The 27788-nt window shown below is 32.4% G+C and overlaps 1 protein-coding gene across 2 annotated transcripts in view; it reads left to right on the plus strand.

Annotated features, from left to right (window-relative positions):
- Positions 1-27788, plus strand: part of LOC124354367 (collagen alpha-1(IX) chain-like) — an 86928-nt gene that overhangs the window by 17423 nt on the left and 41717 nt on the right. For both annotated transcript variants that reach the window (XM_046804768.1, XM_046804769.1), the window contains exon 2: positions 13018-13073. In XM_046804768.1, the coding sequence (XP_046660724.1) occupies positions 13018-13073 (56 nt within the window). The remainder of the gene's footprint in view (positions 1-13017; positions 13074-27788) is intronic.

Raw genomic sequence — 27788 nt, forward strand, 5'->3', positions numbered from 1 at the left:
GAAATTGGTAATCTGTAAAGAAAATTTAAGGTTTTAATTGATTTTCAGCAATAATCATATCAGCTTAAAGACAGCAATTTGGTCAAGTACAAATCATAAAACGGAATTTGTAAAACTGATTTCGATTATTCAGCCAATTCAAACACGGAACAAAAGCTAGCGCTTTAGCGCTGATAATCCAAACAGAAATCCAATATTCAGTGATCTCGCGTTAATTGAATTCCAAAGAACTCGCTAAACACATTAGCGCCATTTAATTGCCAATTACACAAACCTGCCGAGCGATCAATCATTCACAAACTCCAAGAGACCGTTTTAGCGAAACTTGACGCCTACAAGAAAGCTCAATTAGCTGAGAAAGATTCTCGTCTTATGACGATCACGTTTGCAAATTAATTACGGTAAAACGTGTTGTTGTGAATTCATAATCGAGTGGTTTAAACGAAGTATTTGATCGAGCGAATCGAAGAAAGGTCTCTCAACTCGTCGTGAATACTGGCAAACACGTAGTCCAATTACAACGAGTTTAAAGATGATAAGACCGACTAGAATTGTAAAATTATTTAGTCCTCCATGCAAGTAGCGTTGTTTTTCCAATTATAATTAATGGTAACCATACAGAATTATAATCTGTAAGCAATCACGATAATTATTGCAACTAATCTGTTTTATATAACACAAAAATCCACGTTTTCCTATTACTTGAATGAAAGTATATTAAAGCATGATCCAAAGTGCACTGAATTAGTAAAACAATATTTTGAAATATCCCAAAGGTATCAATAGTTTACCTACAATATCAAATATTACGAGTATGGAGAATGTTAGTTCAATTGATTATACTGCATTAAAAGTAGTGGGTTTCTATAAATTAAATCACTTGACTGTGTTTAAAAAGTAGGTGACAATTATTTGTAAATCCGTGATGCTGAAAAACGTACTTTAACTAAAAATTATTGAGAAAAATACAAATATTTAAGAATTATACTGTTTCGTATAAAAAGTCTTTTTGGTTTCCTATATTTGATTTCACAGTGTTAAGAGCGCTATAAACATTGGAATACCTATAATACGGATACAATATTTACTGCTACTTACGGATAAATATTATCTTTAGTGACATTAATAATTATGCTTTCAACTGAAAATTTGTGATTTTTTCAATATAAATATCACAGTAACGTATGTGAAGTCTTACCTACATAATCGTAAGAAAAAATCTCAATCTTTTGCCATGTCAGTACATTTAAAATATCAAGTCACATACAAAATAGAAATGCAGAATACATATTTCACGTAAAAGATGCATCCCTAATTTTTAGAACTCTATAGAAAGCAACAGGTTTACCACAAAAACACTAGTTGGAAGGGCAAGAAACTCCTTTTGCTTATTTCAACCAGCTCAAGAAACCTCCACATCATCCACGTTTGGAATTTCCTCTGCACAGCTTCGAACGATATGTTTGGAAAACAAGCCTCTTTTCAAAAAAATATGGCATATTCATGGTGACTTTGAACCAAGGTAGTTAAAAATCCGACAAAACTGTTAATTGTTGAACAATTGGGTGACACACATAACAATGATCTTAAGTTTCAAAATAACAAACCTCAAGGTTTTAGAGGAAATAAATTTAAAATTTGTGAGAACACAAAAATTCTCCACTAAAACACACACACACACACACACACACACACACACACACACACACACACACACACACACACACACACACACACACACACACACACACACACACACACACGATATATATATATATATATATATATATATATATATATATATATATATATATATATACAGGGTGTCAACTAAGTCTGGAACCTCTTTTTTTAATTTTTGAACCAAAATAGAAAGAAATACCAAAGTTCACATCTGCTTACTGGTGATAGTAACGCACACATCTGCCCAATTACCAACCGGATAATCCCTTTGGGGGACGGTCCACAAGGAGTCAGACAAAATTCTTAAATAGCAGCATAGGTCAAGTTTGATATCAAAATTAAAGGTCTTACTTAGCAGAGTACAATGCCGCAAAACCGGACTTCAAAAAGGTGGATTCATTCAGTAGTTATAGCTATTTGAATTTTAAAACAATTGAACAATGTAAATTATTAAGTATTACAAGTAAACACCAATTTTTAAGTACCTGTGATCAAAGTAAGTGTTCAAAATGTTCCCCTCCCATCGTCTGGCAATGTCCTAGGTGGTGTTAGCGGAAACTGTGTTTAGCAAGAATTTTCAAATTTCAATTTTAGTAAATGTTTTATTCAACTTTACCATTTACAATAACAAATTTTAATTAATTTCAAATTATGTACAATGTTTTAGTAAACAAAATATATTTCTATAGTTAAAATTTGTGCAATTCTTATTTTCATTCAATTCCTTGTTCCTATTGTGCAATTTAATAATATTCATATCAATAAATATTCTACCGAGAAAAATACGTTGTCACGTAAAATATTCGCCCGTAAAAACCGACTTTACAGGCAACCATAATTTTTTTATTTAAAAAAAAGTACAATGTAATAAAACATGATATTTTTATTTAAAAACAAATTTATTTAACAGTTAATCTTGTTTTCTCAATTTATCTCATCATTAAGGAACAAACATTTTGTTTTTGTTTTATTTTATGTCGTACGGTATTTCTTTACAGCTAGTAATGTATTATACTGAATAAAATCGATTTTTTGGTACTTATTTCTGTTTTATTTTAGACTTTGATTATATCAATTTTCTCAGAATTAAATTCTCTACAATTAATGTTTGTTGATTTTATGTATTTATTACCAATTTAACAAAGTTATTGTACATCAAACTTAAAAAAACATTGTTTCGTGCCCCAATTTTTTGCATTTAACCCTGAATCCCTCAAAAACTACTACAGGTACAGTTCTGAAACCTATTTTATTAGCTTTATCAGGTAAAAATACATAAGAATCCACGATATTTCTTACTTAATTAACCTTTCCAAAAGTTCAGTATGGCTTTATTTTACTATTTACCCAGGAATTCAGGCGAAATCTTTCGCTAGCTGTAACTCGCTAACGAAGCGTTTTCGGACCTATGTTTATATAACATTTTTTCATTATTTTTACTAGTAAAATGTGCTGTAGAAGTGGGGGAGAACTTCATGAATCACCCTGTATATCTCAATTAAATTTTGCTATTAATCGATGAATTCCAAATAAAGCCTTTTGGATTATCAATGGATTCAAAAAGTTTACATTAAAATATACATATTGTGAATATTGAGTTTAGCCCATTTCATATTCCTCTTAGTACAGCGTCTGGAATCTGACGCTATTACAAACTTGACTCCTGGAATCAGGAATCCACGTCGGAAGAGATATAAAAAAGTTTAACGAATGTTAATGTTTAACGAAGAAGTGCGATTTAACCCTTTGCATCATTTAGACATCAGAGAAACCTATACTGCAAATGGGGTCTGTATGGTTTCCCAGCTGCTATCTGGGATAATCCAGATGAAGAGGTGTTATCATTGTTTCATCAATTGTGAGTTTAATTACAATTTGCTTTAATAAACTCCGAGTTTAGGACGGCATTTTTATAGTATGATTTTTGTAAATGTTAGTATAATGTAGTAAAAAATGTAATACTAAATTAGAATTGACAAAGAAATAAATTCAGTTCAACTTTTTTAAATTTAAATGTTGAAATGTTAAGTTTATAGATAAAAAATAGTCAATTGTCTAAAAAACTATGAAGAACCTTATTTTCTTTCAACAAAGAGTGTCTAAAGGTTTAAATTTAAAACAGTTGCTTACTTTCAGTGGTGGTCTTTGATACAAATCTTACAAAGGTAATAAAATGGTGGTAATTTTAATGTACATTCTTTAAATTTCACTCAAACTCAATATGAATTTTGTTTTAACCATTATAACAATGCAGACGCTTGTACCTACACCATCTGATCTGCCACGAGTTGAGTATGCAGCATCCAAATGCACAGCACCATCGCAATGTTTGCATAGTTTATAAAGCTATTGTTGTCAAAAATTTCAAACTATATTTTCCCACAACCTTACTCAAATGGTATAAGAATAACTAATCCTTTTCTTAAAGAATTTGCCTTTTAGGGTATTATCGAATATACGAGAATTAATTTTAACGTTTAATTCGTAATTACTTCAGAATGAGGATACACAAAGAAAAAAAATTCTCATCGTTCCAATGCCATATTTCATAATCTCATTTATCGCTGTATTTATTGCCAACATTTAATCGGTTGGTGATAAATCTAACAGAGTTCCGAACCCGTAACACGACGGGAGACTGAGGTGTCAAACTGTAAAACCTGTTTCGCTACCCGTTCCACTGTAATTGCTTTGAAATTAATGTATTATTGGTTCTGGGGAAGTTTATTTAGAAAAGTAACCTGGCGAGTTGATGAGACTTAATGGAAAATGCGTTCCTGTAGGAATAAAACCTATTAGATGCATTAATATGAATTGAAGTTGTACCAATTAGTACTTATTGAATACTAGTTGTGTGCTGTGTTAAGGTACAACAAAAATAAGTACCCAAATATATGTGTGGATATGTGTGGATATGTGTGTGTGTGTGTGTTTGTGTATGTGTGTGTTTATATGTTTGTATGTATGTCATTTAAAATTTTAACCTTAATAATGCACACTTTACCCCAAAACAATCTGTGACCTTGACTATATTCTGTACTATATCATCGAAAAAATTAATAACAAGGGAAGTTTCAAAAGATTAAATTTTTCTGAGTCAACTGTGTAGATACTTATGTGATTCGTATTCATGTTACAAGGGTTATCATAATTTCTGTGCATCATTGAACGTAAAAAAGTATTGTATGATCTGCTTCTAGACAATAAGAACAAACTGAAATTATTATATGGTTTTGCATTTTACTAATACAATATTGTTTGTAATGTCCACTCAGCATGATACGGGAAGTATATTAGTACTCCTGGTACAAGTGTATTCTAGAATAATGAAATCATCATGTCTGCAAGTATATAAAAAAGTCGAAATAGCACATGCAGTTGACTGTAATGGGGGACGTAGGCTGATACTGTCCAAGATGACGGTAATAAAGAGGAATTAATGACGTCATTCATCCATACTTGGACGAGAGGGGCTCAATTTAAATGATGCTCACAGTCATTTTACCGCGCGATGAAATCGATGTTCCGACTTCCAGCGCATGTCTGTTATTTTCACCCACGCCGAAACAGGCGTAAATATACTCGAAGAATTCATACTTAGCTACTCGATTAACGGTCAGATACTGAGTTTGAGCAATGGCAGGATTAACAAATAATTGTGAAATTAGGTATACAAAGTTAAGCTGAATTTTAGTTAGGCCTTAGCTTATATGATATTTGTTTGTGTATAAAAAAGATTCCCGGCAGAAAAAATACGGAACGATAAATTGAGAACGCTCAGCTACCAAGATTCTTCCTACAGACACAAAAATTTTCGTAAAATAATAAATTCATGTCATACTTACTGTAAAAATATCAAATTAATATATTTAGCAGCTTTTTGATTTCAATAATAAAATTACCCACAATTCAGCATTTTAAATGCTTATAAATCCTCGTGAAGTGCTAATTTTAAAATTAATATCTTCATGGAAACTTATCTTAAACGACTCCAAAATTATAGTAAATCAATCCGAACCGATTAAGTTAGCCTGCATCAAACAATGCAGTCACCCTCATAATGAAGACCAACTAAACTATTTACCCCACTGAACTAAAGATTTAAATGATATGTTCAATATCCTATCAGTACTCATATAGTTCTCATACGTTTATGACTTTCAAGAGTATTTAATTAAAATGATTGAGATACTCTTTATACAAATGTAGCTTGATTGTCACTGACGTTCCAGTTACCCACAAAGGCTATTGCACTATGACTATGAAACTGTCTACCAGTAGTAAATGAGGTATTTAAACAGTTTCTACTTAATTCACCTGTATTGTTCAGGCCGATGACAAAATGAAAATAACGAGGCACTCTCAGCTGAAACAGGTAATGTTTTAAATTCAGAAGAGTGGCCCAGCCCACCCGCCAAGAACAATTATGCTTATCTTGGCTCTTTGTCGTGTTGGACAAATTACATCACCTTGTCTGTCACAATTGCGTCTATTATCCTTCAGAGTACTCGTTACCAACTCTTGAAATCTTCAAAGATACGTGGTAAAGGTGGACTTCAAACAATTCGCCACGCAGCTTAGAAGTTGGAGCGAAATTCCAAACTTACAGACTACTAGTTTTTACATTTAAACTTAGACATTGTACGCGTATCTCTTTGTAGATACAACAGGGGTGTTGGAGACAAAATATTTTAATATTTTCCAAATACTTTTGTGACAAGTAATCCTTATTGGATGACATAATTGTCTCCGGAACCATTTGCGGGTAGCTGTATATAAACTTTTAACGCCCAATGGCCGGAGGCAGGAGGTTTTATGCACTGGAGAACAATGTATACTATTGTATAGTGTATGCTATTTGGAACGTTTCAATGTGACAAACATTTCTTTCTGACCGACAAATATCGGTAAAGTACTTAATAGAATTTCAGCCAATCAAAGTATGCCAGGTGTATTGTATACCTTTTGGTTATTTTATATTGTAAATTCAACAAAATGGTGAAGTGTCTGTTTTGTCGAGGAATAACTGATGCCCCGTCTATATCTATTTTGTAACTCCGATTGCATTTTTGATTGAGTGTTTATTGAACGGGTTATGTTGTGTCAATTGGTCAGTCAAGAGTTTTATTACGTGCAGCGACCTCCACGTGGTGGTCTATCGACGGCGCAGCGAGGCCCTATAAAGACAAATTTTCATTTTAATGAAGATCAAATCTAATGACTAAACAAAACGTACTCTGTCATATCCGTATGAACCTTGAGAATGGGTTTAACCTCTCTTACCTTTTTACACTTTTTAGATATTCATACCAAACTTCCTATAGTTGACAACTCCGATCGCCATCTTCGCTATACCAATTCAGAAGCAATCTTTTCAACATTGAGAATGGTGTGTAACGATTTCAAGTACTTATCATAAACCGTTAGTTGTTTAACAGTTTGATTTAACATTCACTTTTCTCACTATATAAATTTCAATAGACAATACAAAAATGTGTGTTGATTATATTTGAAGTACACACTATGTAACTTGAAAAGCTCTCATTTTAATTTAAAACGTGCTTTTTTACACCTATTGTTTCAAATGGTAAGCACATTTTAATGATATGAGGAAAGTTAGTTTGAGAGTCATACAGTTAATTGGCTGTTTCGTTTAGTGTTCATGATATGTATTTTACATCCATATGATTTTTAATATAAACGAACGATTTATTATATATTATGCACTGAACGACAAAATCGGTTTTAATGATAAAAATACGCTTATGATTTTAAAAACATAAATCATTAAACGAAAATGGTTTCCGACAAAAACGTACAGAATAGTACAAATTATGCTGCTCAAGTAGTCTAAGTAATATTTAAGTTGGAATAAAGTTATTTCCAAGATCAACGTTGAAGATTTTTTAAGCATGTCAAAATAAGGTTTACTCGTAAAGAGTGGTAGTTTATAGTTTGATATCGATATCTAAAGAACATATAAAAAAGTAGGAAGGTGACAGAAACGTCACTCTGTATAATTTTATTTGTTGCATCTAATGATTTCTTTAAGTGAAAATGGACGTTCTCCAGAAAAAAGTTCTCAATGACATAAAATATTTTTGTACAGTATTTTTATTTATACTTTAAACAGTAAAAGTTTATTGAAATTTAGTGTATATGTATTGTTTCTTGCTTGATACAATCAATTTATTATATTATATATTCATTAGTTGTAGTTCTAAATCAAAATATTTAGAAATGTTATGTAATTGGTGCTTAGATTATGACAGTCCAATAGTTATATGATATCTGACACACAAGATACTAAAAGGTTTTAGACAATTTCATAATTAAAAAATACAAGCCCAGAAGTCTAAGCGGGAAGCGTCGGACGTGTCACTGAGAGCGCGAAGGTTGTAGGTCACCATTGTCAATTATTCTGCACAATTCAATAATTAGTTCAATTTAGGCCGACTAATCTGTGTGCCTCTTGTTTCTAATGTAACTAGGCTATGGACTATTGACCCTTTCAATCAATCAAAGTCATGTTCAGGTAGTAATTTATATTGTGTGGATGACCTGGAACTCTATCCAAAACAGTTTATACTCATATCTATACTACTCTACCTTTTACTCCAGGGTAGGCTCCTACGATACATTGTTACAATTTTGTTGTTGTTACATTAGAATATTGATACTGATGTCGTACCTACACCGGGAATAGGACCCGAATTCCTATAGTAAGGATTATTTACAAAGTACGCATAAAGTCTATTACGATAATTGATGTAATACAATTGTTAATATTGTTAAATCGCGAATGTAACTCAATTATAAGGTTAAATTTAGAACAGTACGTGGGAAATATATTGGTGTACCGTATAGCTAATACTATTTAATAATATCAGATTTACATTTAACGTTTTATTGTTTAAAAAAAGTCACTTCAGAAATTAATGAGGCTTTTATCTATTACCATTAGTACACAACCGTAACTGGTTTCCGCGTTGGTGTGGGATGCTTCGAGAGTTTATACTCCTAGGACTCATAGTCCTGTCCGAGCACGATATCAATAATTTAATATTATTCTATAATTTCCATAATTTAATATTATTTACATATTAATAAATATTCATAATATTTTTAGTTTATCTGAAAATACATGATATGCCATTAATAATTTCTTGCAAGACTGCCGCTGTCGATTGTGTTCAACTGTGCGACCTCCTCAGCCTGCTCATTCAACAGCTGACTCGCTTACTTTACTTTCAAAATTATTCTCTCCAGTCATTTTGACGTACATTGATTTAGAAGAGACCATATAATCGCGTCTTATGTTACAAGTCTGTAGCTCATTTCATTGCTTAGAAATCCTAAAACAAATGCATTTCTCCGTTGGACAAAAGAGAAATAGTGATTGGCTTCAATGATGCTGAGCTAAATCCCATGGATGGACATGCTTAATCATGGAACGAATTATTTTCTACGCAGAGATAAAATTTCATGCAAATTTAAAGAACCTTGCAGCTCATGTAGTTTGTATAAATTTAGGACTCCGTTTCCATTAAAAATATTTTGGCGGAAACTCGATCGGTAGATACATGATCATACTTCCTCATGTTGAACATGGCTTATATCCAAAGGCGGTTAACAGTACTTAAGTCTGATGAAATGGGACTCGATTAGTTGCAGTATACTGGATTCCCATATTTACCAAGAAAGATTAAAAGATATTTTCATCACATTCAAACTCGATTGGATTGACCCACTTGGAGTCTGAGAAATTGGCTAAATAAAGCATAGATAAAGTGGAATAGTATTTAATATTAATATTACATAAGAATAATTTGGCAAAATGAATTTTACCTTATATAAAATAGTGACTATCATTTTCATTTTCTGAAACCCTGGATGTACCTAGAAGCTCCGGATAGAACCTACTGTGTGAGAAGATGCCGTTGGGCTGCTCTAAAAATTTTGTTATTTCCAGTTCAGAAGGCTATATTTGGAATATTTCTTGATGTGAAACATCACATCACCTTAATAAAGGTTGATTATTGTTGATTCTGTTCAAGGAAAAGAAATATGTGCAGGTGAATTATGCAGGAAAGATAGTCCGTGGCATTTGGAAGTGTTCGACTTGACTGAGGTAATTTTTGTTTAGATGGATCAGGAACTTCTTGTCTCGCTGTTTGCTATGTTATATATTAAGGTTTCAAGAAAGAACTTATTTGTAAAGTAGGTCCTCTTCATTCAATAGGGGTTTTGACCAAGGAGGTATGGTGTCGGTAAGCTTTTATATATAATAAGTATGATCTGCCATGTTGTTACCTATTGAGAGTACCACAATAAGGATCTTTGCAATAGGAATATTTATAATATATTTGCTCTATAACAGTGCATAAATGTAAAGATTTAAAATATCTGGAATTTTGAAAACTAAAACTGACATAACTTTAAAAAATGACAGGTGGGAAAGGATGACAAACTTTATTTGTTTTGTTTGTCGGAAAAGAACCCAAAATAAATCATGGCTACTTTTTTTAACCGCCAATCTGTCTCGAAAAACGGCGGAGTTCTGAGTCAGTCCGAACATGAAAGCTCACTCCGTATGCCAATCCTGGCGCAAGGATTAGTGTCCGTGGACGTGAACCAATTAAAACAACTCGCGCACTCTGTCAGGGGCAGTCCACAGAAAAAATGACTGCAAGGAATGCGATTAAGCTGTACAAAAGGGTTTGCTTTTTCTCTAATCTTAGTGTAAGCTATTTTGACTTTGTATTTAATGTACCTTAAAGAATTTGATTATGTGTCCGAATTTATTTCGCTTCCAATTAAGTTTAATTTTTGTAGTTTATTATTTATGTGCAAATTGTGATAGTTATTATGTTATTATTGATTAGGGTGGCTCGTTAGCAACTTTATATATAAAGTGATTTTTTTATCTATAAAAAGCTCTACCCCAGGAGAAAATGTAATGCGTCAAATTCTTCCCAGTCAAATTATATCTTGTTTCAGTATAATAGCACGTAGGTTAGTATTTAGTATAAAAACCCGAAACAACAACATAAAACGAAACAGAATAATGAATACATTCTAATTCATGAAGCGAGAATTTCACCTAACCCAAGTTTAAGGTCAAAAATGCCTTCTTGTTTGCCTGATAAAAATTGTTGAATAAATAAAAAAACCCTTACTGCAAACCGCTTAATAGGGAATATTTTTGCTAGTATCTAAGAAGTAAGCCATGATTATTTAGATACACCTATCGTAATCTTTATACTCATCGTGTTTCTGTGCACCGAAAAATATTCCATTTAAAGTACAGTAGGGATTTCATCGTATACACATAGTATAGATTGTATGGTATGTTTAGATCATCAGTTATTTATGTGTTTAATTATATAACACGTATGTCATACACTATTTATATTATACAGTATATGTATATCTTAAATAGTGGTTTGGACTTATTTAACATGTAAATTCTTGGACAACACCGCAAGTGGTATTGTTGTAATATCTAATCTGTAACACTTATATTATTGTAGTAATGATATTAAATTATTGGTCTTCACAAAATCAGTCGGACTATTCATGTATATAGCCTATATAAGAGATTTCCTGATTGACTGTCATCAACTCCCATATTTATTACTTTTCTGGTTTACAATTTCATTGCTTACTTATGACAAATGTGTATTTATTTGTACTAATATATGGAATATAGAACGAATAAAGTTATGTCGATATAAAACCCTATAGAAATATTTCTTTTCGTGAAAATAAGCAATTTCGAATAACATTGTTGTCTTAACCTACTTTTGTTTAAAACGAGAAAAATGAAAAAAAAAAAAAAACTATAGAAGATAGTCTGGTATAGATTTAGTGACGCAGTTTTTGAAATTTAACATTTATCCTTTATTGAAACAGATATACCTTCATACACCGGATGTTCTTTACAAAACGAACATTTATTTGTATAGAAATCATGAAAATTAACACGGCTTATTTCTAGAGAAGGTATTTACGACTTAATTGTGTTGGATGATGTGATAGTGGGTATATCAATTATAATAAATACATTTGGTATGAAAATAAAATTTCATCATCTCATAAAAATAAAAATGTAGTTAAAAAGAAAGAATTTTGCTTCATATTTAATTTTACAAAGTAGTATTTCATATGCTATGAAGCTTATGTGAAAGTGTGGCAGATTAATCACATTAGTGTCCATGAGAGTTAAGATTATAGAAGGTGTTTCTAACCTGATTGGCGATTATACATAATAGATACAGTGTTGCATACCAATGGCCAGATTAAGTTCGACTAGAAACGGTGATTAGTTTACAAATATGCTCAGACCTTGCTGTTTTAATCTACTTCCATAAATTTAGTGGATTGCGTTTTATAGGCCTTAGCATATTGTTTTTGTCTAAGATTTTCAAGTAGGTGATTATTTACTTTGTAGTAAAAGTTCTAATTCTTCTAAAATATACTTAAATAAATAAATAATTTATGTCAAGGTTAGGTCTGTCTGGCAACGCCTCTGGAGTAAAAAGAACAAAATTAGTTTAGAATGAGATAAGAAGTATATAGGTCTATTACTGTAACGACATATTTTGGCAGAAATTACTTTAAAATGTTTTTCTGTTAGCGATATCAACAGAAAATAGTCGATATTTCATCTCAAAACTGAAATACTTGTACTTTAGCCTATTTTATAGGGCTCATAATCTTAGTTTTAGATTGGAAGATTTATTAGCTAAAAGATTAGCTATTTATCAAATTAATAGAGGAATTTACCTTAAGTAAGGTATTAATCATTAACCACGATAATTTTAGTGGTAGTTGAAATTAAATTGCTAAAAATAGTTAAAAATAACAAATGATTTCGCAGGTTGTACAAATATCACCTGACCACACCATTTACAAATGTTTAACCTAGACACATTGTTAACTATACATACAAATTGTGACTATACAGTACACAATATTAAACCAGCAACCAGACAAGTAAATAACAATCATATCAGTATTAGAAACGAGATGTGAAAAGTCACCATTTTCACACTCTTTGGCTAATGGCTAACAGTGACGTAACTATTATTTATGTGTCTGATGGTTGGTTTGACGTGTATTAAGCTAGAATATAACTTTTAGAAAATGTATAATTCGATATTTAACAACATTTTTCCAAACTGTTATGTTATTATGACTAACGGTTCTGGTTGTGGTTTCATATTTAAAGATGTTAACAATTAATATCACCTCAAAAATGGTGTTGCGATTTTATGAAGTTTTTTTAAAAATTGTGTCCTTTTTGTAAGAATGGGAAATTTATTCTTGCAGGAGTCCAGAGGTGGCAGCAGTGTGCTTGCTGGTCACGACCTGTTCGGCCCTCACAGGTAAGTCGGCATGTCCAAGCATGTTCTCATTTAAATACACTAATGACTTATTGTACAGCCCTCTGAAAACTAAGAATATTTAAACGATTTATCACAGTAATCTGTTTTAGGAGGAGCAGCATAATGACAAAATTGAAAGGGGTCTGTCGATATTTAAATTAACCTTGAAAATTTAAAAGCAATCACTTAATTTTCTAGTAAAGTTAATTTTGAAGAATTTTGTCATAAATGCGCAATGTATGTAATTTTGTTGGTCCAAATTTAATACGTGTTGTCAATATGTTGTTATAGATAGGACAACTGAATATGTTAATTTTTCTATTTAAGAACTAGCCTATATTCACGCAAATAGTTTATGTAAAATTTGTAGCAATTGTAAAGAAATGTAAGATGTATATTAAATTCTTCGTTTTAAGTTTGTTTTTAATGACATATGGATTGTGAAGGAAACAGTCAGGTAGTAGTTTTGTATTAGGTTAGTCATTAACCTAAGGAAGAGATCGTATTACAGATCTCGAAACGTATTGTTACTGACTGTATTGTATCACTTAAAGATGGCAAATGTGTGGAGGCGTTGATGGCAAATCCTGTTTCCTTCATGTATATTACAGTTTAAGCAACAATGTACTGAGGTTGGGTTAGTTGCTGTAAATACATGTTACAAAGATGATTTTTTATTATTGGGTACATCCTATCTTTACATTTATTTAAATGAACGTTTACTATAATTTAGAAGAAAATTTAAAGTTAGTAAGGACTATAAATAAATCAACTCAAATTTAATCTAAATAATTTGGGAAGTGCAAAATCTTTGTCATCTGAAAAATGTGTTAGCGTTTCAGCTAATATAATTATTTTGAAATAGTTATAGATTGAAATATAAAAACTAAAGTCAAACGTTGATTTGAAAATTGGAAAATAATTTGAAAATGCCTGACCAGAGAAATGAAAACAATACTACAATACTTACAAGACTTAGATTCAACAGCTTCAGCCATACATGTTGTAATTAAGATTCTACGATCGGTAAAAGGTTTAAGCAACCGATCGGTTATTGATTTAAATACCAATTTGGAACGAGTAGAGTCAGTAATGGGCGAGCAAATAAACTACTTACAACACGCGATTATCTCTTTTCACTCTCATACGGGAACTCAATTAGTAAATAAATTGGTCGCACAAATTGTGACTCAGACGGGTCGAACCGAGCCCGCCTCGACCGGGCTAACGAACCGGACCGGTCCTGGTCCTAGCCTACCAAGGACTGCCTAAGGTCATGCGATTGTCGTTAGCCTAATAAAGTCTATTACTAAACAACTCTATTAGTAGTAAGACTCTACAAATAGCAAGATAAAAAGAGGTAGATAAAATGGTACATTAAATGTGTCGCCCGTTCCAACCATAATAACAAATTTTGGGATATTATCAAATATAATAAACCACAAGGGCCTTTCGAAAATTGTTAGTTGTATACAATTTTCTCATGTTTAATGTCATGATATTCGCATTTTAAGCAGTATTCGATATTTTAAAACAAAGAGAAAATAGTGAAACTCAAGCTTTCACTATACAATTTTCGAACGTAGTGCTTAAAAATGGCTAAAAACTGAAATGACTGTAAAAAGTTGTCATTGGATAGTTATAATTAAAAACTTAACTTAAGACTTAAAGACTAGTTTACCACTGCAAGACAAGTGTCTCTGCTTCGGTGTTGATAACGCATGGTGGTATTTATTAAATTAATTCATCTTTTATAATTAACATTAACTAATATTTTTATGATTACGAATATCGCTTGATACACTGCTGGTTTTTAACTGCACCAAGTCAGTGACTGACGCATATATATACATATATGAACACATAATTAGTTAACTATACTGCGCTGTAATGATACGGATATATGTTCTGGATAAAAATACAAACAACGTATTGTAACTAGCACCAGTTATATTTTTTAATTGTAAAGTCTAAAAGTTATGGTTAGACATGCAAAAAGGTTAAGCATTCAAAAACATATCCCTCAATGTGGTAAAACCAATACACACAAAGTGGATTTATATGGAAAACCCATCACCAAGTAAGACAAAATTTCACAACATACTAACTAAGGCGGTCTACATAATCACGGAAATAAGAGGAACAAGGATGTGTTTATTTTACGCTCAGTGGTGTTTTTGAAGAAGAAGTAGACCTTGATTTTAAATGCCTGTAGTATTCAAATTTATAGTTTTAAATAATAAAAATGGCCCATTTTTGTCACTTCTTTGCTAGGTTAAAAATACAAGTAGAAATAACTGAATAAATAAATTTTCCCATTTTTTATTTTGGTCAAAAAACTGTGTTTGTAACTTCGTATGTGTATAAGGAAAATCATTTGGTATTAATATTTTAAAAAGGTCTTGTATTTATTTCCAAAATATTAATCGAATGGGAGACCAAATTAAAAGAATCATCTGCTGTATTGGATTTTGAAAAAAAGAATTTGTGTACAATGGTGCTTCACGACTAAAATAATACTTAGTATTTGTTTACACAATTTTCGGGAACATACTAAATAAGGGTAATAGCTTTAAAGATTTCATTATTAAAAGTTCTTGTGGATTTTGAAGATCTCATTGTATAATCATTGCGCAACTAACTAAGTCATGTGTAAAACGATATACGATTAAACAAAAGTTATGTTTGGAATGATGTAGTTCTTGTATACTTAACGATAATTTTTCATTTAATACTCAATATAAGTACATCACACTAAAGATTTTGATTATACAGGGTGAATTTAAGTTAGTGTCGAAAAATGTTTTAGGTGATACTACTCAGTATTATAGACCAAAATATGAAAATAAAAAATCCCTATCCCATCTATCTTTTAACTACGACCAATTTCACTAATTTGTTAAAAAAATCATGTTTTGTTTCAATAATTCTATAATTCTGTTTCCAGCGCGACCTATCCATGTCGGGTAATTGTCCGTTAACCACTGACGCACTTCATTGCTGAAATGAGGAGGAGCACCGTCCTGTTGGAAAACTATGTTGTCCCTCTGATTGTGGTCCATATCAAGTCCATCCAGAAGTGTGGGCAAGGTATGCTGTAAACAGTCCAAGTAAACTCCACTATTAAAGGTTCCTTGGTCGCGCTGGAACTGTAGCTTGGCCGGCCAGATCTCCTGACCTATCTCCTATGGACTTCTTTGTTTGGGGGACTATGAAACAGGAAGTTTACTAGACCACTGTAAACTCTGAGGAAGACTTAAGAAACCGGATTGAGTTAGCTGCCCAAATAGTGCGTAACAAGTTATCTTTGAACGTGACGGTTAGGGCCATGAGGAAGCGTGCGAGAGCCTGCATTAGAAACGGAGGCAGGCAATTTGAAAACAATTTGTAGATTACTTACTTTTATGATTATTCTTTTTTGTAACTGTTCTTTATGTGTTTATCCTATGTTTGATTTATTATTGAATTAAACACAATTTTGACTGGTTATTTGGCACCGTGATATTTTAAGTAGACCTTGTTTTCCAATACTGATTCTTTAATAACCAGTAGAAGATGAAAATAAAAGTAACGTTGCATTATGTCATTTTAAAGCCCACAAAATGGGCAAGTTTTTTGTGCTATTGGCCTCTCTTCAGAATTAACTTAATTTATTAATGTAATGAAAATAACTAAAACCCTTTAAATTAAAACTTTTTATTACTTACACGTGTTTCGGTTTTTAACCATCATCAGTGTACATTAACCTCTAAATAAATAAATAAATAATAAACAATTAGATATACAAATGTGGACCTTTTAAACATATGTTAAATTTAAATGACACAGTTGTAATTTTCTTATTAGTAATCTGTATTTAATATTTTAATTTTTTCAAAAATTGGATTTGTCTTATTTTTCAGATTACTATTTAAAATGTTATGAGGATCTTTATTATAATTTAGATAGATATGTAATTCTTCTTTTGTGTTTAATTTCTCTTCTTTCTTTTCGATATCTAAAATTTCCATGTTCTTTTCAATATTTGTGTAGTTATGGTCAGTCTCCAATAAGTGTTCAGCAAACTTTGATTTTATTGTAGACATTTTATTTGTTTTTAAAGCTTGTATGTGCTCTTTAAACCTTTTTATTAAAATTTCTTCCAGTTTGCCCAATATAATAGCTTTCACAGTCACTACAGTTAATTTTGTATACCCCAGATTGTTTGTATAATTCCTGTTTGTCATCATTTTGGTTAACTTTGGTTTCAATAAGTTTAAATGTATTATTTCTTGTTTTGGTGACTGATGGAGAATTTTGAAAGGTTTTTCGAACAGCTTTGTTGATGGTTAAAAACCGAAACACGTGTATGTAATAAAAAGTTTTAATTTAAAGGGTTTTAGTTATTTTCATTACATTAATATATATATAGATAACCCTATAAGTGGAGTTAATAACATAACTTCATTTAATTCCTCGGGTCTAATATCTTTTTAATGTTTTTGCCGAAAACTTAAGAATTTGATTTATTAGCAATTTGTTTGTATCAAACTTATTTTCAAGACAGTTTTTCTCCATTATTCCCATGTAAAATTTTGTGTAGATTTCAAAAATGGATTAAGAATTAAAAAAACATTAAAAATAATGGAGGAAATTGAGTTTTATTGAAACAAAACATGATTTTTTAACAAATTAGCGAAATTGGTCGTAGTTAAAAGATAGATGGGATAGGGATTTTTTATTTTCATATTTTGGTCTATAATACTGAGTAGTATCACCCAAAAAATTTTTCGACACTAACTTAAATTCACCCTGTATACATCTGTGTTCATAGATTGATAATAAAACTCTAGTATGGCTATTACCACTCCCAAAATAGTGTTCTAGAACAATTACGAACTAAATTAGGCGCAACTATGTTATTAGAAGGAGCAGACCGAGCGAAGTAATACAAAGTAGTCTCCAAGATTACTTCGTACTTTCAGATGGGTACGTAGATTTTTCCTATATTCTAAATACATAATTACCCCATTTTAAGATCAATTGTTCTTAATATCCTTAACATCCTTTTTCTCTGGAATGTGGAATTGGTTGGTTTTGTTTTGCCCAATTCAAGATATATCTAATTATTCAAAACTGAAAAATGTTTCTCCAAAAACTTCTTCCCTCAAAATAAAGATAAATGTACTTGGGGCAAACAAAATTATCTAAACCAATTGGCAAGACTTAATTTCGAGGAAAGTTTGTCAAAAGAGCAGGGAAGTTTCCCAATTTGCATTAATAAGTAGTATGTCATATCCTAAAAAAATATCTTTCATTGATAAAATTAAAATCACTATTTGTAAGATACTCACTTCTTAATTTATTTCAGAAAATCACTTTGTAATTCATTTTATTAATACTGAAATATATAACACTTTTATACCTCACAATTAACAGATACTGTATTATACAAAATAAATAATGTCAATTAAGTTAAGAACTTACAAAATTTAATTGTGTTTAAAAGTTATACACATCCATAGCAATTGAAAATAATATAAAGTAGGAAAAAACCTCTGGCTAAGGTTATCATTGGCAGCTATTCCTAGAGCTAATACAGTAAAACTACTTATTACACTGTAAATATTTCATTCTTCCACAACAGAATAACCGACTGTAACTGATCGATACGATCGATTGTAACTAATTATAATAGTTGTAAACACATCTAACAAATCTTCGATGCTTTAAAAAGAAATATGGACACATGCATCTGATTGAATCACAAAATGCACTGATCTTAACCTGCCTGAAGAACAAGAACTTTAACCCAACGGTTTAACCAGTAACCAGATCAACCTATCCAGGACCATCCGACTGATTTGTACTGTTTAGTTCCTGAGGAAAATACCACAGCAGTGACTGAGGACTATGACACCACCGAGGGAACCACTCTGGATTATGAATATGGTCTGGATTATGGTAAATTATTAATAAATATAATCTTAAATTAATCACAGATATAGAGGTTAGTTTATTGTGAGTTACTGTGAATCAATTCTAGATTCAAAAGTTAGTTAAAGTCAGTCTTTCATGATCAAGTAACAACTTTTAATGTTACAATATGTTCTTGGTTTTATATTTAGATTATTAACCATAAAATCACGTTTGAAAAGCCATCACGTTCTCAATATTTGCATTTTATACACATTTGTTGTTTGTTAAACTCACATTCGGAGGAAAGTAAAACATGAGAGATTTTAGATAAAAAAATTAACGGAATTGACAGTAAAAATGAACTGATCGTATGGAACCCTAGTTTCTGGCTTATTTTAGAACTGCTTATTTATACTAAGAAATATTGCCTTTTCGAACGGTTCAAATGAAATCTTAATGTGGTTATAGAAGAACATCCCGATGTTTCTAGGTGTAGAACGAGGCGACTTAACTCATGTGAATTGCATTATTGTATTCTCACCCCAAAATGTTGTTAATTAAATGATTATGATGTAATTACACCAGCATATTCTTATTATTCTATAATGATGGAACATCTTTATGTCTCAAAATCATCGCGGTGAACAGTTTCTCAGCTTTTTCCATCAGATTGAAGATGACTGACGAAATCTCGGTCACTGACTGCATTGATGGCACTGGATCAATCGATTTAAAGATCAACAATCTTCCTGAGGCATTCGGTTTCGCAATGTTTGTCACCAATCAAATGCCCATTTATACCCATTACGATTTGCCCCACTTGGACAACAGCTGTTCTGTTCAGGTCCATTTTTAAATCCAAATGACTGTTGAATGAATATTAACCTAAAAAGACCTGAAATACCATTCGTCCATAAATTCTATTATATTTTTAAATATATTTATAATTTTACTTCATTTTTATTTTCTTTTTCATTATTGTTAGCTTTGGTTAATTTAATCCATATTTATGAAAAATGTAGGAATTATACAAAACTTAAAGGAGAAGTATTAAGCATAGGTTGTAGGTGTATTGGAGAATTGGTAATCAATTCCTATATTATTACACTGTAATGCGCTATATTATTAATAATCGTAAATATCGAGTTTAAAAACGTACAATGAGAAGAGAATAGACACAGAAGATATATGACATAGTTGCATGCATATCTCGATAATTGTTTATTATTTATTCTGGTTTGCTATGAAAATAATATTTCTTATTATAATTATGGATTTGTTCTGTCATTCTTAATGTTTATATCAAGAGTTTCTAAACCACGCGAGCTAATATTTTCACATTTTTAAGGTATTAATCGATAGTTTTACTGTGGAAAAGATAGGAGTAGCTCAGACCTCGTGTCGCGTAACAGGCTTCGTTACATTTTGATGAAATAGACGCTATCTCAATGACATCCTAATGGGAAATAGTTCATTCAATTGAACGGAAGGCCCCTTTGAACGAATTACTGCCAAAAAGTACTAAATGTTACCTGTAATCATGGCAAGCAATAGACGTATCCTCGATTGTATCCTGGCTTGATGAGAGGTATACGAGAGATGATTTCCAGTACTGTTTCAAACAATGGAAAATTCGGATGAACCGTGTAAGAATAAAAAAGGAGTGTATATTGAAAGTGACAGTGTATAAAGTGATTATGTATAAAATAAAAATACAATTTTTTACAATGTCAGTCTCGTTATTTAATAGCCACAACATGTACACTGAATGATATGAACTATAATCAAACTCGTATATTATACTTATAATAAACTAATTTTCATTCAATTGCAAACCTATTCCTCAATTCGTTAGTGAGACATTGTCTTCGCTGATGTTCAACGAAACCTCATACATCATCATAGGACCCCACGCTTTTTAGGTAGGTGAGGCTGAATGTAAAATTTAAAGTCTGTAGCTGAATTTTTCCCCGTGATATCCTGTGGAAGATAGACATAAAGACAGGGAGAAAGGCAAAAAGACAGTTGCGGTATTTTGCCATCCTCCTGACTAATAATGATACATTCAAAATTTTCGATAATTATTATAGTGCGAACTATTATCGAGATATCCTGAAGACAAACATATGGACAAAAACTGTACTAGCGTCCCCTTCCTGGAATGATTGCCTTCGTTAACGCTCTGCTGATAAAAGATTTTTACCGCTCCAAAAAATGGAAGAAGTTAAATATATTTGACAGTAACACCATCGTGTAAAATCTCATTTAAAGGTCTTCGTAAAAGAAAAATTATAAAACTAGGGTCCTCTAAGCTGACACCATTCACTGTAGCATGAAGTTAGTATTTAGTATTTTTCTTTAGACAATATTCTGTGAAGAGTTGTCAGTATTTTATTTTGATCTCGTTTTCTCTAATCGGTCACTTTCTCAGTTTGATTTATCACTTGATTGGTTTTGGTTGGTCATTTTGAAACTCATAAAAACGCCCTTATGTCATGTAATCTGAAATTTTTAACCCATTCAAAAGTTGTGTTGTTTAAATCTTTTGGGATATATTTAAATAAATGATTTACATAAAAAACTATCCACGGAGTTTAAACAAATTATTGCACATAAAAGAACAAACTAATAAGAAAAATAATGCAGATCCGCATTTACATTAACATATAAAAGCTATAACAAACTAACTAACTTGTACTATCGTTAAATACAATTGTACGATTCGGTGCGATTTCTTTATTTACACGTAAATACATAATTATGTACACGAAGAAATGATTAGTTCAAATATTTAAAAACTATTTTAAATGGAGTCTAGACAAATTTTTAAAAGCGTTTATACAGTGTAGACTGCAAAAGCTTTGTTATTTATAATAATAAATATGATAGACCCTAACGCACTGTATGAAAATAATATTTGTGTCTAGGATACCACGATAGAGGCGCTAGCATCTCTACAAGTAGATAAATCCAAGAAGAAGTATAGAAGAATTATGGATAATATTTTATTGCATAAGCGATGCAATAAAATATTATCACAAGAGAAAATAGATTCAACCACTACAACAAAACATGATAATACATAGTAATACGCACTTTGCCGACGTAAGAATAACTTGATAAAAGTTGTGTAACAATGTAATAAAAAGAATGATTTAAAACATGACGAATTATAATTACCAATATAGCACATATTATGATACCATTGTAGCTCTATAATTAGACGCTACTGAAATTACAAAATTAACACGGTTTTGCTTTGGGTGCTCGAAAATACAAAGATTGTAATCCTATTATACGATTTCTTACCTGATGTAGAGATTAAATACCAGTCCTCGAAACTTTGCGTTTAAGGGGGCTGGTGTAGCTAAAAATTTAAAAAAATGCGATTTTTATTTTCTGTTTCACTTTTATTCGTTATTATTTTCTGAACAAATTGGTAAAAACATTATTAAGATATCTTTAATATTAACCGATATAGATAAAAAAACTAAAGTCATGCATACACTTTTTTGTGACCTGCCGCGCGACTAGGTGACGTGGTTTTGCAGATTTCTGGTCTTAACACGTAAACTAAACTAAGTGTATCAACTTTATTATAGTACTACTGTTGTATATTTTTGACAGTTCATACTCTTTGGAGTTCTTCTTTTTATGATTTTGAACAATCAGCTGTTCCATTACTGTAACTGTTCTGTTTGTCTGCAGACTACACTGTGTTGTTTACATTTGTGAATTAGGTGATTTGTTGTGAATAGTGCAAAATGGATAGGAAAGGGGTGTAAAGAACCAAGAAAAGAAAGTTTACAGGTAATAGATACACAGCTAGTACTAGTGATAAAGCAAATGTGCCTAATGTAAGCACCTCAAGTAAGAAACTGAATCTGAGTAGGCCTAGCACTTCACCCAAACCTAACCTGGACAGTCCAGTTGAATTTTCTAAGGATCCTACTGGCAATAGGATAATTAATTTACAGCTTTTAAGTTTGGGTTTGAAAAACTCAGTAGCTTGTAAAGTGTGTGGAGGTGATGTGTTTTTAACAGAAACTATATACGTGGGTTAGGATCTAAAATCATTATCCAATGCGAGGAGTGCGAACCCGGTAACATTGGCGAGTTCCATACAAGTAATATACTTGATAAAACTAATCAATCCTATGAGAAAAATAGAAAGAATTGTTTACTCTATGAGGTCCATTGGCCAAGGCCTAAATAGTTTGAACAAAATTTGTGCAATAATGGATTTACCCGCACCTGTCACCGCTGCAACATATAACCTAATCAACAAACAAATCCTTCAAGCTACGAAAACTGCATCTTCTGCCAGTATGCAAGAAGCTGTGATAGATGAAAAACAGGCAACAGAGACTGAACCAAACACGGATATTACAGTGTCAGGAGATGGAACTTGGTTAACGCGCGGTCATAAATCTCTAATGGGAGTATGTAGTGTGATCGGAGCAAATTGTAGTAAAGTATTAGATGTTGAAGTGCTATCGTCGTTTTGCCATGGGTGTAATGTATGGAAAGGGCCTAAACAAGGAACAGAATATGAGGATTTTGTAAAAACACACAAGGAAAGTGGGAAATGGAGCAAAAACCATTTTGGTTCTGCTGGTAACATGGAGGTTGAGGGCATGAAGAACATTTTTCACCGTTCACAAAACCGTTACGGTGTTCGGTACACAAATTACATTGGTGATGGTTATACCTCCATTTACCGTAGTTTAGTACTATCTAAACCCTATGGACCAGATGTTACTATTGTTGTCTTTTACACAGGAATACACAAACTGTGAAAGTCTGAGGATAATTTATAAAGTTTTAAGGCTCAGTCTATCACCGGCCACTTGTGAGCATGTCACATGGACGGATATGTAAAATTGACTTTCATGAAGCCAAGCAGGATAATATATGACCTGGAAAGGACAAGGCAGTCAGTCACGTGCGCCGCAGTCTCCCCCATGCTATGAGAGGTGTGTCCTCTGTCTGCCACGAGTCGTGGTCACTGCTATAAATACCACGCATAATCGAGCCGTGGACAATGGACAGTGAGGCATGAAGGATGTCAAGTCGCGCACAAACCACAGTATGGGAGGTGCTGCTATAATGCTCACACCCACACAAGAGTAAATCTGCGGTCCACTTGGGCTATTTGTCCGCACCTGGCGAGATATCTGTGCAAGGCTTCGGCAACAGGTCATTCCACAGTACCTGATCTATAATGTTCCTCCTATATCTGCTCGTCCTTATTCTATTCATCTGTATAAAAAAAGAAGAACTATATATAGGACTCTTGACATTAAGAAGAATATTCAGGACTACATAAGGGCAGTTTTAATACACGTACGAGCTGCTCAAGGCTGGATTCGAATCTATATCCGTTATTTCTATCTAGAACCAAAGTCTTCCATGTCCACCGGCTGTCCACTCTGGCTTAGCCAATTTTTTTTAATTTATCAAATATTTATGCAAAATCAAGGCTATTAAAAATTGCTCGTTTTTCATATGCCTACTTGTTTGCGCTTTTGTTGCTTCCGTACCATATATATATTCTTAAGTTTGTTTATTTTATTCTGTGTATGCTTTAAAAGTGTACTTGATAAAGTTGTTAATTACAACGAAATATTGTACATTAAAAAATTGTAGTTTTCTTTTGAAACAGCTATAAGAGACTATATATATATACATATATATATGTATATATATATATATTTTTTTTCAATAAACATTGAATCACAAAAAGTACTTGCTCCGCCGGGAGTCGAACCCGGCGGAGCAAGTACTTTTTGTGATTCAATGTTTATTGAAATTAAATACGGCTATTGCCATTTATACAAATTTAATGTATATATATATATATATATATATATATATATATATATATATATATATATATATATATATGTAAGTTGCTTGTAAAGTTGATCAAGCTAAAATATTTTCCATCTTCATTCCGATTCCGATTCTTACCGACATTCTTACGATACCTGGTATCAATATGTATAGGCCTATTATGTTTTCGTAAATCTCTCTCGGGCTACGACCCACTGGTATATAAGTAGTAAACAGATCATCTTGATCTCAAAGCTTTAGAAATATTGTATTTCAAAGAACCTGTTAAATTTTATCAACTGTACTGAGTAAACATTCTATTATAACACTACCGCGAGTTTAATAAATTTAACATCTATTTTCAATTTCTTTTACATTTTTTGTGTGAAAGCATAGAGTTATAACAACACTGTTTATGATTTGTCCAGCAAAAATATAATCTACTACGAACTGCGAGTGTGTGAAATGTCAGCAGGTGGTGCTCGTAGTCCCGGTACTCGACCACCGATAGTGGTTTTTGTCGTTTAAATAACAACACTCATTTAATGATTTGTCAAGCAAAGATATAAAATAAACTACTACGAACTGCGAGTGTGTGAAATGTCAGCAGGTGGTGCTCGTAGTCCCGGTACTCGACCACCGATAAGTGTTTGTGTCGATTAAATAAGAATACTGATTAATGATTTGTCAAGCAAAAATATAAACTACTACGAACTGCGAGTGTGTGGAATGTCAGCAGGTGGTGCTCGTAGTCCCGGTACTCGACCACCGATAATGGTTTGTGTCGTTTAAATAAGAATACTGATTAATGATTTGTCAAGCTAAAATATAAACTACTACGAACTGCGAGTGTGTGGAATGTCAGCAGGTGGTGCTCGTAGTCCCGGTACTCGACCACCGATAATGGTTTGTGTCGTTTAAATAAGAATACTGATTAATGATTTGTCAAGCAAAAATATAAACTACTACGAACTGCGAGTGTGTGGAATGTCAGCAGGTGGTGCTCGTAGTCCCGGTACTCGACCACCGATAATGGTTTGTGTCGTTTAAATAAGAATACTGATTAATGATTTGTCAAGCAAAAATATAAACTACTACGAACTGCGAGTGTGTGGAATGTCAGCAGGTGGTGCTCGTAGTCCCGGTACTCGACCACCGATAATGGTTTGTGTCGTTTAAATAAGAATACTGATTAATGATTTGTCAAGCAAAAAAAATATAATCTACGAACTGCGAGTGTGTGGAATGTCAAGCAGGTGGTGCTCGTAGTCCCGGTACTCGACCACCGATAATGGTTTGTGTCGTTTAAATAAGAATACTGATTAATGATTTGTCAAGCTAAAATATAAACTACTACGAACTGCGAGTGTGTGGAATGTCAGCAGGTGGTGCTCGTAGTCCCGGTACTCGACCACCGATAATGGTTTGTGTCGTTTAAATAAGAATACTGATTAATGATTTGTCAAGCAAAAATATAAACTACTACGAACTGCGAGTGTGTGGAATGTCAGCAGGTGGTGCTCGTAGTCCCGGTACTCGACCACCGATAATGGTTTGTGTCGTTTAAATAAGAATACTGATTAATGATTTGTCAAGAAAAAATATAATCTACGAGCTGCGAGTGTGTGGAATGTCAGCAGGTGGTGCTCGTAGTTCCGGTACTCGACCACCGATAATGGTTTGTGTCGTTTAAATAAGAATACTGATTAATGATTTGTCAAGCAAAAATATAAACTACTACGAACTGCGAGTGTGTGGAATGTCAGCAGGTGGTGCTCGTAGTCCCGGTACTCGACCACCGATAATGGTTTGTGTCGTTTAAATAAGAATACTGATTAATGATTTGTCAAGCAAAAATATAAACTACTACGAACTGCGAGTGTGTGGAATGTCAGCAGGTGGTGCTCGTAGTCCCGGTACTCGACCACCGATAATGGTTTGTGTCGTTTAAATAAGAATACTGATTAATGATTTGTCAAGCTAAAATATAAACTACTACGAACTGCGAGTGTGTGGAATGTCAACAGGTGGTGCTCGTAGTCCCGGTACTCGACCACCGATAATGGTTTGTGTCGTTTAAAAAAAGAATACTGATTAATGATTTGTCAAGCTAAAATATAAACTACTACGAACTGCGAGTGTGTGGAATGTCAACAGGTGGTGCTCGTAGTCCCGGTACTCGACCACCGATAATGGTTTGTGTCGTTTAAATAAGAATACTGATTAATGATTTGTCAAGCTAAAATATAAACTACTACGAACTGCGAGTGTGTGGAATGTCAACAGGTGGTGCTCGTAGTCCCGGTACTCGACCACCGATAATGGTTTAAATAATGGTTTGTCGTTTAAATAAGAATACTGATTAATGATTTGTCAAGCTAAAATATAAACTACCACGAACTGCGAGTGTGTGGAATGTCAGCAGGTGGTGCTCGTAGTCCCGGTACTCGACCACCGATAATGGTTTGTGTCGTTTAAATAAGAATACTGATTAATGATTTGTCAAGCAAAAATATAAACTACTACGAACTGCGAGTGTGTGGAATGTCAGCAGGTGGTGCTCGTAGTCCCGGTACTCGACCACCGATAATGGTTTGTGTCGTTTAAATAAGAATACCGTTTAATACTGCCAAGAAAAAATATTATTAATATCAACTAATATCATATTTTTGTAATTCAGTTACATTGAATAGGTTCCGATGAGTAGAAAACTACTATTAAATAGGGTATTATTTGTACAATTATACCTAATGTAGTATTTACAGTATTTAAACAGCAGTTATAGTTTTACTCCATGTGATTAGAATGTCATGTAATCAGTATTTTAAAGTAGTATCATGATATTCAAATTGAAATAATGTTAACAACCGTGATTCAATATAGTAACATAGAGTACCCTAAAATTATTTATTTTCATTCGGCTTCACGATATGCAATATTAAAAATATACATTAAATAATTGCACGCGCATAACATCAGGAA

The sequence above is a fragment of the Homalodisca vitripennis genome, chromosome 2 (genome assembly GCF_021130785.1).
Source record: "Homalodisca vitripennis isolate AUS2020 chromosome 2, UT_GWSS_2.1, whole genome shotgun sequence".
NCBI lineage: Eukaryota > Metazoa > Arthropoda > Insecta > Hemiptera > Cicadellidae > Homalodisca > Homalodisca vitripennis.